The 14,658-nt window shown below is 37.5% G+C and overlaps 1 protein-coding gene across 1 annotated transcript in view; it reads left to right on the plus strand.

Moving 5' to 3' along the window:
* The window catches only part of MYO3B (myosin IIIB), a 173,496-nt gene extending 163,758 nt beyond the window's left edge, over positions 1-9,738 (plus strand). Inside the window, exons 36-38 of the mRNA XM_032445800.1 lie at positions 6,770-6,876; positions 7,251-7,297; positions 8,579-9,738. Coding sequence (XP_032301691.1) covers positions 6,770-6,876; positions 7,251-7,297; positions 8,579-8,714 — 290 coding nt within the window. The 3' untranslated portion in view covers positions 8,715-9,738. The remainder of the gene's footprint in view (positions 1-6,769; positions 6,877-7,250; positions 7,298-8,578) is intronic.
* The last annotated feature ends 4,920 nt before the right edge of the window (positions 9,739-14,658 follow it).

Raw genomic sequence — 14,658 nt, forward strand, 5'->3', positions numbered from 1 at the left:
TTCTAATCACAGTATCATCTGGGTCTTTGGCAACAAACAGATGCAAAAAACAGCCTTTACATACCATCTTGAAAAACTTATGATTTGCTTAATGTGCTTTATAATCTAAAGCATATGTCTTTGCATGGAACTGCAGTATCCAAAACGAAGCCGTAAGTAATGAATCACTGGGTGGAAGAAAACGCATTGCTCCTGTTATGAGTTCTTTCAGTGCATGTATTCAAATGGTTCTGTTTAGGGCTATAAACAAAAGGCTGTGCTCACAGTTTTAGCAGTGTGTTGCTGATTCTGGGATGCACATGACATCAAAGAGGCTACATTAATTTCCCTAGCAGTCTATGGGTCTTGGCACTAGGAACACACTCCATCTGAATAAACAGAATTGTAGTTCACCACATTTGTGTGGGGGATCTGAGGTGATCATGAAGCTAGATTTTATTTTGTTTCATAACTGTCTTTGATAGGACTTTTTGCCCCTCTAGATTTTCTGTGTTTTCAGTGAATCCTGAAATTTAGAGCGATGGACTTAAGACTACAAAGCACTTCTCACTGAAGATAATTAAATCTAACTTATTATTCTTAATACTACTGAATCTGAGCAAGAGCTTTGAGTACATAGGAATTGCAGGATTTACTAAGAATTAATCTCTCTTTGTAAGCATTAATGTGTACATATTTTTTAATTAGTTAACAGCTTTTTCCTTAGAAACACTTGAGCCAAGCTCCAGTAAGATATTTTGTAAGTAAGCAAGGACTGAGGCCTTCTAACTCCTTGAAGAACATGTGATTTATTGTTCTTTCCATACATGCCTGCCACTAGCAGCATGAAAAGTACCGACCCCCATAAATATTTCTGGACACTCCTCTGCAGAGGAAGGGAGTAAGGGAATTTGGTGGCAAGAATGGTTGTCAATTGTATTATACCTCAGTATATCAACAGCGTGGATGGCCTTATTGAACATACTGGAGTTACTGCCAGGTAACTATGAGGTATCCTGGAGAGAATTACAATTGTTAATAGTGTTAAATCCGCCAATTTGCCTCCAGGCTCCTGATGTTACTAGGTTAATCAAATCCTTTGTTGCCAGAACTTAGGTTCTAATGCTGTACCATTAGTAGTTGTCTCTTTCTTTTTCTTCTACTCCTTAGTTTCTCAGTATCATATTTTATTCATTTTTCATCTTTTTTCTTTCTTCTAGCTAGTGTTGTCTTCCCATCTGACTGTCTTTGATTTCAGAGATGGTGTTTTCCATCATCCTCTAATTCTTGATTGTCTTTTGGTTGTTGTGTTGTTTTGTTGTTGTTGTTTTGTTGCTGTTTTTTGTTTGTTTGTTTTTTTAACTAATATAATATATTTAATATTTATAATGTATAGATGTGGTAGCTTCATTATTCCCATATGAGACAGCTATGGGATTACTCTACAGCACTTGATCTGTGAAGCCTATTCCATCCATTATGCTGTCCTTGTTTCTAACATTTTCAAAGTAGGTAGCACTTAACAGACAGTGTGCAGGTACCTTGTGCTGTGGGCCTGGTATCTCCCTGTGTATGCACAAACTACAGTCACAATGTAGTTTAATATAGGGGTGTGCAAGATAGTACTGTGTGGGCTGGCTTAAGTATGGCAGTCAGGCAGGCACAAGAGGAGTTAATTAAAGCTCCTGACTGAGTATAGTTCATACTACCTGAGTATTCACTCTGGTTCTCCACCAAGTTTTTCATTTTCCTCTCCTCTTGTGGTTGAGGTGTGATGCAAATTTGTGCAAATGGTGGAGAAGCATCAGAATGAGAAAGCAAAAAATGTGTTTGTGTGAATACTCGTGGCCTGACAGCAGTATGTGCTCCTTGTAAATTTCTCTTCTTTAAAGATAAAGCTGAAATAATTAAAATCATGAAGCCTAGTTCAGTGACAGCTTTTTTACTGCTTAAGCGATACTCAGTCACTCTCATTTAGTACTGACAGGAGCGGGACCAGAATCACTAGCCCCTTGGGTCCTTTTCTTGAAGAGGCTTGTATGGCACAGAAGAAAATGTAACTATTCCTTGAAATCAGCATGCTGCACGTAATTACCCACTTAGCAGCCAGTCCAGGAGGAGGATGTATATTATCATTGTGAGTGAGGTCATTTCTGTATTTGCACAAGACTTCAAGAGAAAAAGTAAAGTTAACTTGCTGCTTGGAAAATGATTCAGAACTGGGAATGCTTGAAAACATCAAAATACATATAAATTATCAAAGGAGAACAAAGACAATTTTTTTCCACAAAAGTCTTCTCCCCAGGCTATAACAATGTTTTACATAGGCATGATCAATATATCCAGATTTGAGAACCAAAGTCTTTTGGAATAAATTAGACTGGCAGGAAAAGAAACAAACAAAGAAGAAATTAACATGATTTTAAACATTGCTTAAATTTTCATGAATGTAGACCTTGAGATGTTATGATGAGATCCCATGAGTCTGTGCTAATATTTGCTTATAATTAAGGGTTGCACTTTCATGTTTCATCTGATATTATAGATTGGAAATCAGACACATGCTTACTATTTTTCTTGGTCATACTGATTTATCTACTTTATTTGCTTACTCTGTTAATAGTAAACATGGCCCCTTTTTCTGTACCAAGCTGCCCTTTGTCCTTATATGATAAAACTCCCTGTGTCCGAGTAATTAGAGAAAGACTGCTCTTCCTGTGTTATTAAGTTTCTGTTCACCTGAAAGAGACAAATACAAGACCAGTGCCTTCCAAACCTGTTTTGCACAAATGGCTTCAGAAATAAACTGAGTGCTAACTCCTCTCCTCAGCATGTGTTGGAGTGGATGGAGTCTCTTCAGCAAGGGAGTGAGCAACACAGCCTGCTTTGTAGCACTGGCATGTTGGCAAAGATCCCTTCACTGCATTCCTTGCTAAAAGTAAGATGTCATCCAGAGTTTAGTGCCCTGTCTGTGCTGCACCAGTCTTAAAACAACCTGACTCACATTTATGGATTTTACAACTTCCAAATGCAGGTCACGATTTACTCAGCAGTATTTGCCATATAGGAAGAATTAGAAGTGTTTGGCAAGGTCACCGGCATCAAGAGGTTTTTGAAGCAAAGACTTAATCATGAATTGAAGAAGACCCAAGTTTCATTTCAGGAACAGAATCCAATGATTTGCAGTTCCTCTGAAGAGTCTGCACAGTGCCTATCTACAAGTTTTCAATATCGAGACAAACAGGGCAAATGGGACACCTTGCATGAGATTTTCTCTGTGTATCAGAGTGAAGTCATTGGAAAAACATTTTTTTTTCAGGTGCTGTTCTGTAAGCATCAGTCAGGGCTCAAATCCTCAATGCAGAAGTTCTTGTCTCGTAGCTAAAGTGCATTTCAAAGTTTTACCATAAATCTGACTATTTGTCAGCTTGTGCGGCTTTGAAAAAGTCCTTTGCAGTTTATTGAAAGAATGGATTTCTAAACAGAAAAATCATCTAAATAAGGTATGGCGTATGAAACTTGCTAATCGTCCAATCTCCAAGCCAAGAGATCTTATGAAGATTGTCAGTGTGATGGATGTGATGGCTAACTGAAGAAAAATATTTCCATTTCAGCCATACAAAAGCCAAGAAGAAATGCATGGAAATTTAAAGGTGAAAGTAGACACCAGAAATCAACAAATCTACAAAAAATCTTCTGCAGATTGACTCACAAAGAAATGAATTCACATTAGGTCAGAAGAGACCTATCTGTTATCTTGAATAGTTTTTAACTTCAGCATTAGGCAAAATACAGGTTTTCTAAAGCCTTCCAATCTCATCTTGAATTTCCATCATACACCTCATGGCCTTCAGACATTTCTGACCTGAGTTTCCTAAAGTGAAAAGCCCTCCACCGACAGTAATCCTTCTATACAGGGGCTTAGATTTGGTTCAAATCACTCTTATCCTTCCTTTGAAATAATGAAACATCACATTTTAAACTTTTTCAACATAAGGCAAGTTGGCCAGATCTCAAATTGTTCTCATTCTGCAGTTTACAGGACTCTCTCTAAAACAATTCTGCACTCAATGATAGAACCATTTCCTTGTTTGTGTGGAGTAGCCCTTCACTTTGCTCCCAGTCTACTCCAGCAGGGGAGTTCAAACTACATGATCTTTGAGGTCCCTTCCAACCCCAGCTATTCTATGATTCTATGATTTAGGGATTTTCACCCACGTGTGTCTGCCTCTCTAGGTTCAAGCAAGGAAAGGACACTCAGAAGCTCTGTCTGCTCCATGCTGGCTGGATCAGTTGACATAGCGCGCTTGTCAGGAGGGGATTTACCCACTTTGTTATTTATACACCATCATGAAGGATTTACTGACTGAAATTGGGAAATTGCAACATGAGGATTTTCTGCTCAGTGGAAGAAAAGTTTTCTTCTGGACAAAAGGGAGGCAGTTACCTTACTTCAGACTGGTGCTAAAGGACAGCCTGAAGGAAGCGCATGTGTGCACTCTCTTATCCACTCTCTGATTCTGTAGGAAACTTGGGAGTCCAGGCATGCTGGGCTCTTGGTACAGTTGGGGTGCAACACAGACAATGCACTGTTAATGACGTTGGTGCTGCTGCTCTTAGCTTTTCCTATTGGAGGCTTTGAGTTTGCCATCAAAGCAAAATGTTATAGAACACCATTTAAACTGCCTATTCAACTGCTGAGTGTTGAGCACATGTTAATACAGTTTTCTCCAGATATGGTAGTTTATGATAAATGTTACCAGATTTTTTACTGTTCATGTAGTATGCTGCAAAGCACTAAGACAAATGGGCCCACTGAAAGGGTATTTCCTTTGGAGGACACAAGCTGCAGACCACCCATGGAATACAGAAATAATTAAGCATCAATATAAAAAGCTAGAACAAAATATTAGTGTTTCAGAATCCTAATGAATAAAAGACATTTTAAAAATGAAGACCATACAGATGTTTTGAAAAATAACATAAAGGCCACAACGGCATATTGGGGGAAAGGACAAAAGCACACACACCACCACCCTCCCCCCCCCATCATGTTGCAGTACTTTATGAGAACTTACAAATATTTATGTGGTGTACGCTTACTTTTGGCAAGCTGCGGAGAGATGTGTGAAAGTATGAAGAATTTGTGAGGCCGTGGCTTTTTTCATACTGGCCTCCTGATAGATGAAAAAAAAAGTAATTTTTGGAGTGTTATTCAAGAATTACACTACCCCCCCAAAAAAGAGTATTTATATGGCCTTACAATTTAACACATTGCTGACAAAGATTGCAGCCCCTACTAACCTGATTCAGCAGAAGGCTCTAAGATCAATTTGAATAACTTCCACAGCAAACAGGAAGAATGGAACATGGCTGCAGACGCAGCTGTGCAGTCAGATCTTCGGTGCCATTTAACTTGCCAGGCATTGTGAGAGGAGATGATGGTGCGCTCAGAACAAGTGATCCTCTCCCACACAAGAACCACAGTTCCATACTGAGAGGAAACTATGTCTTAGAGATTTTACTGAGGAGAAGGAAAAAAGACAGTGAAAAAAGATATACAACAGTCCTCAGGCTGCAAAGGCCAAAGTGTGACCTCTTCCTGGACCTCCCTCAGAAACTGCAGAAAAATGCAGTATTTTCAGACTGTGAACCTGAGTATATGATGAACTTTCTTTGTTTACCTGCTTGTTAACACCAGAACTTAAACATGGATTTGTGAGATGAGAGCCCTACATCTGCACAAGGCACACTGAATTCAGGTTTGAAACATTTAAAGGAGCTCCTGCACTGCTTGATCTTTGTGCGGCTCCTTTGTGTCAGAGCACATTTCCCATGCATTATGGAGTGCAAATGTGCCACCAAAAACTCTCTGTTCACACTATCATTAAGATAACTTTTAGCAAGGAGATGTCAAAAAATTCAAAGATATTGAGAGAATGATGTGAAAAATGAACGACCTTTATTTACCCACCACTCTGTCTTACAGTAAATAGTGCTTCTGTTTCATCCTGAAAGCACTTGTTCTGGTAATCTTGAGGATGTGCCGCAGAAACTCCTGGTGAAATACAGTGCAATGCACCATAACGCCTTTCATCCTTAATTTGGAGGGGAAAAAAAAAAAAAAAAAAGACAAATGAAAATAAAAAGGCTGTTGGTTCTTTTCAGAATCTTTCCGAAATACTTCCTTCATCTTTAGCCTCTGCTTTCCAGATGGCTTTAAGCAACTGTTACTCTACAGCACACCACAAATTATATTAAGAAAGTGTAATTCCAAACTAGTTTGATTACTCCGATTAAGCAGAGAGCCACATCAAAAAGTAGCCTTTCTCTATAATAAAAATGGTGATAATAGAGTATGTCTCATAAGTCAAAGAGCTTTATTACCTCCTACTGCAGAAAAGCATCTTTGCTGCTGCTTAGCGATGTATCCCTGGCTGGTCATGGTATCCTCATTTCCTGCTTAGATTGCAGAAGATACTAAGATAAAGAGTGAAAGGAGTGTGGAGCTGTGGGATTTATACAGAGGGAAGCATTAAAAAAAAAAAAAAAAAAAAAAGGTTTTAAAAGTAAAAGTGAAGCTATGCTTAAAAACTTGTGTTTGAACTAAGTTTCAAAACAGAAAACAAAGATTTCCCAAGTTTCTTGTGCTCACTTTGAATAGGATAGACTTGCTAATAGATCTGGGACCAAACAGGACAGAAGAAAGGACTGTTTACTGACTGAAGTACCCTAAGACGTTCACAGCACCTGGCACAGCTTAAAACTAAATTGTATTATCTTACTGTAGGTTCAGAAAATTGTCTTGAACAGAAGCTGAGAACACCTCGTCGACGATGTCAGCAGCCCAAAATGCTGAATAGCCCTGAGGACAACATGTACTATAACCAGTTAAATGTGAGTTCAAAGTGGCAATAAAGCTGTTTTACTGGCTTTGTTTCCAGTTAATAATTCTGTTATTAATACCTGTTTCAACCCCTCCAGCCCCACCCCCACGTTCTTCTGCTCTCGTCTCGAACATGTGCTTATGCTCTTTATCTGTTGCTTTCATGTCAGGATGTCTGCCTTCACGGTGAATAATTGATGTGGTTTATCAAAGACGAGCAAGATGCATGCTTCATCAGGCTCACTTGAGCCCTTTGATCAAAAAAATTATGCTGTGACTTCTGATATTATCAGCATCTGCTTGCATTCAACACAAAATCACTTTGAATTAAAAATTAACGACTTGCTGCTTTGCTTTGACTGTGTGTTCTTGGCCCTCTCCACAGGGAACTCTAGAATATCAAGGGAGCAAGAGGAAGCCAAGAAAACTTGGGTAAATATCTATCTTCTTAGTTCTAAGCAACTGTAAACAGAAGAAGTCCTTTGTGATATTACAGAATATGCAAAACTTTCTAGAGAGGCTTCTAAAAATAAACAATTAACATATCTCTGTGCACTGACATTGGACGTTTTCTACAGAAGCAAATGTAAAACTCGCATGTAGTGCTGTCTGCAGATACTAGAACTGATTCTTTCAAAACAGCTCCCCAGCATTCTCTGAGTACTCCTACAAAAATAATCTTTATGTTTTAAAATCACTAAGGAGTGATGCCAGATGAAAGGTGTTGAACATGAAGTCCTCTAACATAGAATATGACCAGCTTTGCAGTTCCTCACTCGCAAAGGGCTTCAGCCTTCCTGGGAGAGCACATTTTAAGAGGCCCCTTATCCCAAGAGAGTGTTACTTCTTCTCAATTCAGCTGAGTCAGTCCTTGTTGTCACATGGACAGTTACCACCTGGAAATAGGTAGAAATTGAAAACAGTATATGGAAGTCCAACTGGCTACTTTTGAGATACAAAAACATTTTGCTGACTGGTGACATGGACCAGTGAGGGCAAATATATATTGGGTCTTGCAAAAGCATCTACTCTGAGACTACATGAGAAGCTTCTGTAATATTTTCTCACTTGTTAATCAATCTTATGAATATAACCAGATGAGTAGGTGGTCTTTTGGTCAAGGTTAAAGCCCAAAATTTTGCATGACTGAGCAGAATTTAATTTACTCAGTTTCTCTCCACTATTTTAAAAAGTCTGTATTCCTGTTTCGGGGACAAAAGTACTGATATGAGACCGCAATTCTCATTGTATTTCACCAGAAAATGAAGGACCCTTAGTATCAATAAGGCTTTGCCCGAAGATTAGTAATATGTTCTTTGGTTCATATGCACGGTAAACTGTCAGCTGAAATGCATTACCAAAATAACACCACATACATGGTACGCATACAGACAAAAAAAAGAAAAAGCCACATTGCTCAAGTGAAATGTCCATTTGATGCCAACAGCTGATCTATCATTCTGTATAGCTAAAAAAGAAAAACTGTAGAGCCTTTCACTGATCCTTAGAACCAGATTCCAATTGTAAGCAGCAGTAGCAATGTAAAAGGCATGTGTAAAAGCTACATCTTTCTAATCAAATCACTCTAGCCTTCTTTTTTTTCCTTGTATTAGCACCTTTCATTTTTGCATCTGAAGAGAAGTTTTTGTTTCTGAAGCTATTCACATAATTGATTTTTTTTAACTTAATCAATGTTGTTTGTTTTCTTTCAAGCCAAATCAAAGTGCTTGATGGAGAGGATGAGTATTACAAATCACTGTCGGCTGTTGAATCTATCCCTGAAGATGACAGCTGTCTCAATTCCCCATCTTCTCCTTCTTCAAGAGAAGTGTCTTTTGCTCACAGCTGAACTTATTCTGTTGACTAACTCTGGTAACAGTATTTTCATGCTGGTAATCTCTTCTAATTAACTTTGTGCTTGCTTATGTAAAAAAATACACATTCAGTTCGCAACTTCCTTTCAGTAATTTAGATCTGGTTTTGCAGATACAAATTGTATTTCTATTAAGCAATTCCAGTAAAGGAAGCAGCGTTACCTGTACGTGTTGATGTTGTTAACCAGCACATTTCCTTAGCAGCAAGGTTAGTTCACACAGATCCAGCTCCTTCCTCCCCACTCCCCCAGCTGCTGTTTCCAGCCTGTGCCATCCCTTCTGTTGTGCTGGCACAACTGCTGTGTGGAAAATAAGATCAAGGAACTGATCTATATTAAAACAACACTGTACTAAAAAGCATCTTTTGGGGTCATGGTGAAAATGTTCTATATTTCCTTAGTCTAATATTAAAACTCTACCATTTATAACTTTCTATGCTGTGTATGGTTTTAAATATTACAAAAAAATGTACAGAGTAAATTCATCTAAAAGAATGTGTGTCAATTTACTCGTAAGTATTTTTTTTCTTATGAAGTATTCATTTGCCATAAGTTTAACTTGAAAAGCTATTTCAAATATAAGAAGCAAAACAGTTTTAATGCTAACATTAGATGATTTCAGATTGCTTCATACAGCCTTCTGTGTATCTCATATCTTAACCTGGGCTTAATCTCTGTGCTTGAATGATTCCTCTACTTCTACAGCTCTTTTGTATGTAACATGAAATAATGCCACCTGAAAATTTTTCTACTTGCTTTTCACTTTTTTTTTTTTTTTTTTTTCAAATTCCTAGTGAAACCATTGTTAATTCCTATGGAACACAGAGACACTTTGCTGGTAACAACTTCTGTGACAAAAGCTGACTACTTTGTCTGACTCTACTTTCAGCTTCTGACCCACAGTTCTGATCTGTGACAATTCTTTGTTTCTTTTCTGTAGATCTCTTGTCCAAAACTTTTGGAAATAAAATTTTCTTATGTGTACTGCCTTAAAAAATCATTTTTGAGAATATTTATTCTTTGATAAATGGTGCTGAGTAAATCTGACCATTTGTTACACAGATCCAATGTTGCTGCTTGTTTTTATCTCCCCTCCAATGAATGTCATGACCTGTGCTAACAAACCTTCCTCCTTGTGGAGGTGCAGTCCATGCTCATTTGATGCGCTATAGAATTTCTTGCAATCTAAGTTCACTGGATCCATCTTTTTGACCACAGGATGAGGAGAAATGGCATAGAAAACAAGAGACAAATGTGGGCAGAGCATCCTTAGGCTAGAATAGGGTTTGAAGGTAGGTAGTTCAGCAGAAGTTTTGTCTCATTGAATAAACGCTGTAGTGAAGTCAGGGCAGTGCAGACAAGAACAAGAGGATTCTGTTGTTCCAAGGACAAGCCTTCATTCACTTTTTTCCCACAATGTGACAAAAGTTAAAATTCTGCAAGAGCCAAGAGTCCTTCGGTTCACTCCTTGCTTTCTTCTGCTGTACATCTGGGTGTGGGCTTTAGAGACGCTAAAAGTTAAGGACTCATTAAATTGGTGAGTAGCTGCAGATGAATTAATGGCATTAGAAGATGCAGTACAACCACAAATGGCAATTTATACGAACTCATGCATGCAGGTCAGTTTCTTATTTTTTTTTCAGAATATAACAAGAAGTATTTGTTATGATTCCTCATCAAAAATAACAAAACTTTTCCTACATAATGTATGCATTCTCCTTGCCCATTAATCTGCAAAGTATCTGGATGGAAAATGACGTTATTTTGAAAACAGTCCAATAACTAAACTATGCTCTTATACTGGCATAGGTCCTAGGGAGCTCTAGCAGTATTAGTGCTTTGTGGTTTCATCTCTCCTTTCTGAAAATAAAGGGGAAAACAATGCTTTATTGATAGTGTGGTGCACATCATTATTATGCATAGTGAGAGTTTATCAACTGTTTCAGTTAAACAGAAGCAAGCCTTCCAGTCAGGAATTACACCAGTTATCTGAAAACCAAAAGCTTATCTTACACTGAGTAATGCATTATTTGGAGTAGTCATATTAATTTCATAAATTTCATAAAGAAGTAAAAAAAATATATAAAATAGTAATATATAACTCAAAGAAGAGCTTAAACTGAAACTTAAGTCCTGCCGAAACCAATAAAATTTCAGCTTATGATTAAGTGCTTTTCTGAATGGGGCTGAGTTAACAGCTTCAGAACATTAAATAACAAGAACGAACAAAAGGCACATGCTCTCTAGATGCATTCCCTAGGTCCTTCTTGTTTCTTCTTCCCAGTTATTGAGTTTGTATCAATCTCAGTCATCAGAAATGGACTTCAAAAGATTTTGTGTCATATTTTAAGTCCTCTTGAATTGCATGGAAAGGGTAATATATAACATTTTCCTTGTTATATAAAATGCTGCTGTTTGGCTGATTCATTTCACACTCACCATGTAACACCCTTTAGGTGAGTTATTCTCATCTTTAGTGCACATATATCTCTTTAGATTATTAAAGGCCATTTCCTCAGCATTGTACTGCTGGTGACAAGGTGGCAGAACAGATTTTCACAGTTAATGTGCAAAAACAAATTGAATTTTTTAAAAAGATAGTTCTGAAAATATATGAGATCAGATACAAACACAGGTGCATAATGTGCCCCAAGAAATAGGGAGAAGCAGCGCAGGAGATATGTCAGTCTGATGGTCCTGATCAGCACATATTGCTCAGATGTTCTCATTTGTTTTTTTTATTTATTATTTCATTCCAATTTATTTTCTTTCACATATATTATCCTGAAACATTAATGTGTTTTGCTTAATAGTTCACAACATCCTGTTCTTAATATTTTAAAAAAGTAAGACTTTAAGTCCTGTTATGAAAACTTGCAATATATTTAACTCTTAAAGAGTGACGACCAGCAAGAGATTTTAGTAGCTTCCTTCCGCAGACCCTAATAGCACTACAGCAAGTTCTGCCTTTCAGTTATGGCAGCATGAAAACTTCTCTGTGTGCCAAGACACATGGGGCAGGGAGCTTTTGGAGATTAGTCCCTTTCATTTGGTAATTCTAAACTTGCTTCTCGCTTAAACATTTACATCACTTCAGTAACATAAAGGGACCTTAGAATAGGAGTAAATTGCAGCCCTCTTAAATTTGCCCCCACTGTGACCTTCCTCACCCATATGCCATAAGAGTGGTGGAAAAGGCTTTTGTACACTGAGGATCTTTTAAGTAGTCCCCATCGCACCATCTGAGGAGCTGTTACTTAGAAGCTTATAAAATATACATCTATATAATGTAAAACTAGAAACTTTCCTAAGACGAGTCAAACCAAAAGCTGATGTTCCTTTTGGTGGCAATGACCATATTTTTTAAGTGGTAGCTACTTTTCCCCCAGTACTTAACAGCTACTGATTGTCTTGTGCTATTTACCATAGCTGCATAATGCTTTTAGAAATGTATTCTCACATGATACTTTGTTCTATATTATATAACTGTGTTTATACTTCCAAGCAATTGTCCTGTCGTCTTTTAATTACACGGAGTTCCTAACTTCGATATATTGTGGTTAGAAGAACTCTACATGGCACATGCAAACAAAGTGGATTTTTTTGTTTCAGTTTAAAAGAAAATTAATTTATTTAAACATGGTCCTTTCTAATAGAATTGGGCACCTTCTAACAGCAGTGTCAGAAGGAAAGAAGGAGCTACCTGTTGTTTTCTACACACTGCTTTTTACACATCTCTGGTGCACTTCTCATTCAAATAAGTGGCTGCAGACCATCAGGATTTGTAAGAAGTCTCATTGTGTTGCTATTTTCTATATTTAGATCTCTTCGTATTTTGCTATCTTATTTAACAGTAGTCTTAACTGAGTAATTACTAACCTTTATTAGTATAACCAACATCCATTGCAGTGATGGAAAATGTTTTTATTTATACATTCTATTATCTTTAAAAACAGGCACAGCTTTAGATATAGACAATATTAAAAATTATAAGTAGAAGATATGTAGTGTCGGTAGATATAGAAAGATAGTTCTGAAATACTGAATATTGAATATCTTATTCAATATTGAATATCGAATATTGAATATCTTATTCAATATTGAACTCAATAAACTGTAGGAAATTGGGGTGTTTCATATACCTGGTGATGTGGCTGTCTCTGATGGAGCAACACATGTGTCCAGTTTCCACAGTGTTAATGCTCAGTGCTCTCATTTCAGTATCTGTTGATCTTTACTTGGTTTCACACAAATGAGAACAGATGATCAAATCTCACATTTTTGAGCTCAGGTCTACAACTGTAAGTAGAATTTCATGAGTGGTTTGGCTTTCTTTCATCAAAAATGAAGGAGTACATAATTTAGCAAAAAGATTTTTTATTTTATGGACAGGGAGTAGGAAGGTAATTTTGTAGTGGAAACAAAGGGCTGGAAGTCAAGGTATCTAAGTGGCACTAGTCACTAATTTATATCAGATTTATATTGATGTGAAATCAGATTTAAGCCCCAAGCTTAAATGTTGCCTTTTTTGTTTGTTTGTTTGTGTTTAATGCTGTATTTGAATACTTAGTTCCCTCCTCTTAAAAGAATTGAACATGCATAGGGATATTGCCTTTGTATTGTAAAAGTTAGCAGTAAAATAAATAGCTGAAGTCAACCATATTCTTATTTCTCATTCCTTTTTTTTTTTTTTCTTTTCTGAAAACAGAAGGAGAATTTTGGGAGACAACCAAACTCTGGCATTTTTTAATGTCTTCTGGTTAACCAGATACATGATAGTACATACGATTTAAAATAAGGCCATATGGCACAGAAGTGTCATCCTCTATAGGAAACAACTAAATAGTTTTAGTTCTGGTATATGCACAAGACACAGCATCTATTAACCTTACCTATCCTACTTTTTACTCTCATAACAAAATATTTAAAATAATGTCAATTTTATTGTTAGCATCAGAGATATGTTTTGTTAGTGTGCCTTTTCTTTAAGACAGATCACCCCTGAGAGGAGTTGTAGCAGAATGCTTACTTAACAGAGAATGTTTCTGCCTGACAGCAAAGCAGGATTTCCAAACTGACAGAAGTAGCACAGGATGCTGTGAGAAGCCAAGGTCTGGGAGCAGCCCTCTAGGCCTGAGCTAGAGGTTATAAAGTTGGTGAGAGGCTTTGTGTCTCCTTTGTGCTGGGACTGGAACTGGGATGGGAAGAGGCCAACAATTCAAAATAATAGCACACTGTGTCTTCATACTCAGACTGATGTCATGATTCATCCTAATGGATTTCCCAAGAATTATTGGAAATTATTTTATTACAGGTATAAATCCAGTATCAGTCAGAAAAATAAATATATGCATTGTGTTACCAAAGAAATGTTTACTGTAGCACTCCTGTGCTGTGATGCTAGAGGACACAGGAACAGATAAGTGAGAATCACATCTTGGAGTTACGTTTCCACAAACCAGATTACATAATATTGATTGGGCCAGCAGCCCAATTCCTCGGAGCCCTATTTTTTTTAACTAATTTGCAGAGAGAGATTATTTTTCCACAATTTAAATACTGTTTTGTATGGTTGTTGGAAATGGAGATGGCAAGTACGTAGATTAACATTTGCATTCTGCAGAAGACCAAAGTCCCAGTTTCTGAACAGCCTCCAGTGAAAATCGGGTTTGAAGCTCTCAGCAAAACCACTATGGCCACAACACAGACTAGGGGCAGTCAGCTGGGATGGAGCACAGAGCTGTGAGGGAGGAAGACCTGTCTGGGCTGTGTCCCAAAATTATCATCCTACAGATCGTGGCAAGTGTCAGGTGAATATATCTGTCTAAAATTGGAATAGCAGAAGAGAGGTGTTCTGATGTGAGATGTGCCGATGGGATGGCTTGTGTTTCTGATGGAAGTAATTCTCATAGAGCTCAGT

The sequence above is a fragment of the Coturnix japonica genome, chromosome 7 (assembly GCF_001577835.2).
Source record: "Coturnix japonica isolate 7356 chromosome 7, Coturnix japonica 2.1, whole genome shotgun sequence".
NCBI lineage: Eukaryota > Metazoa > Chordata > Aves > Galliformes > Phasianidae > Coturnix > Coturnix japonica.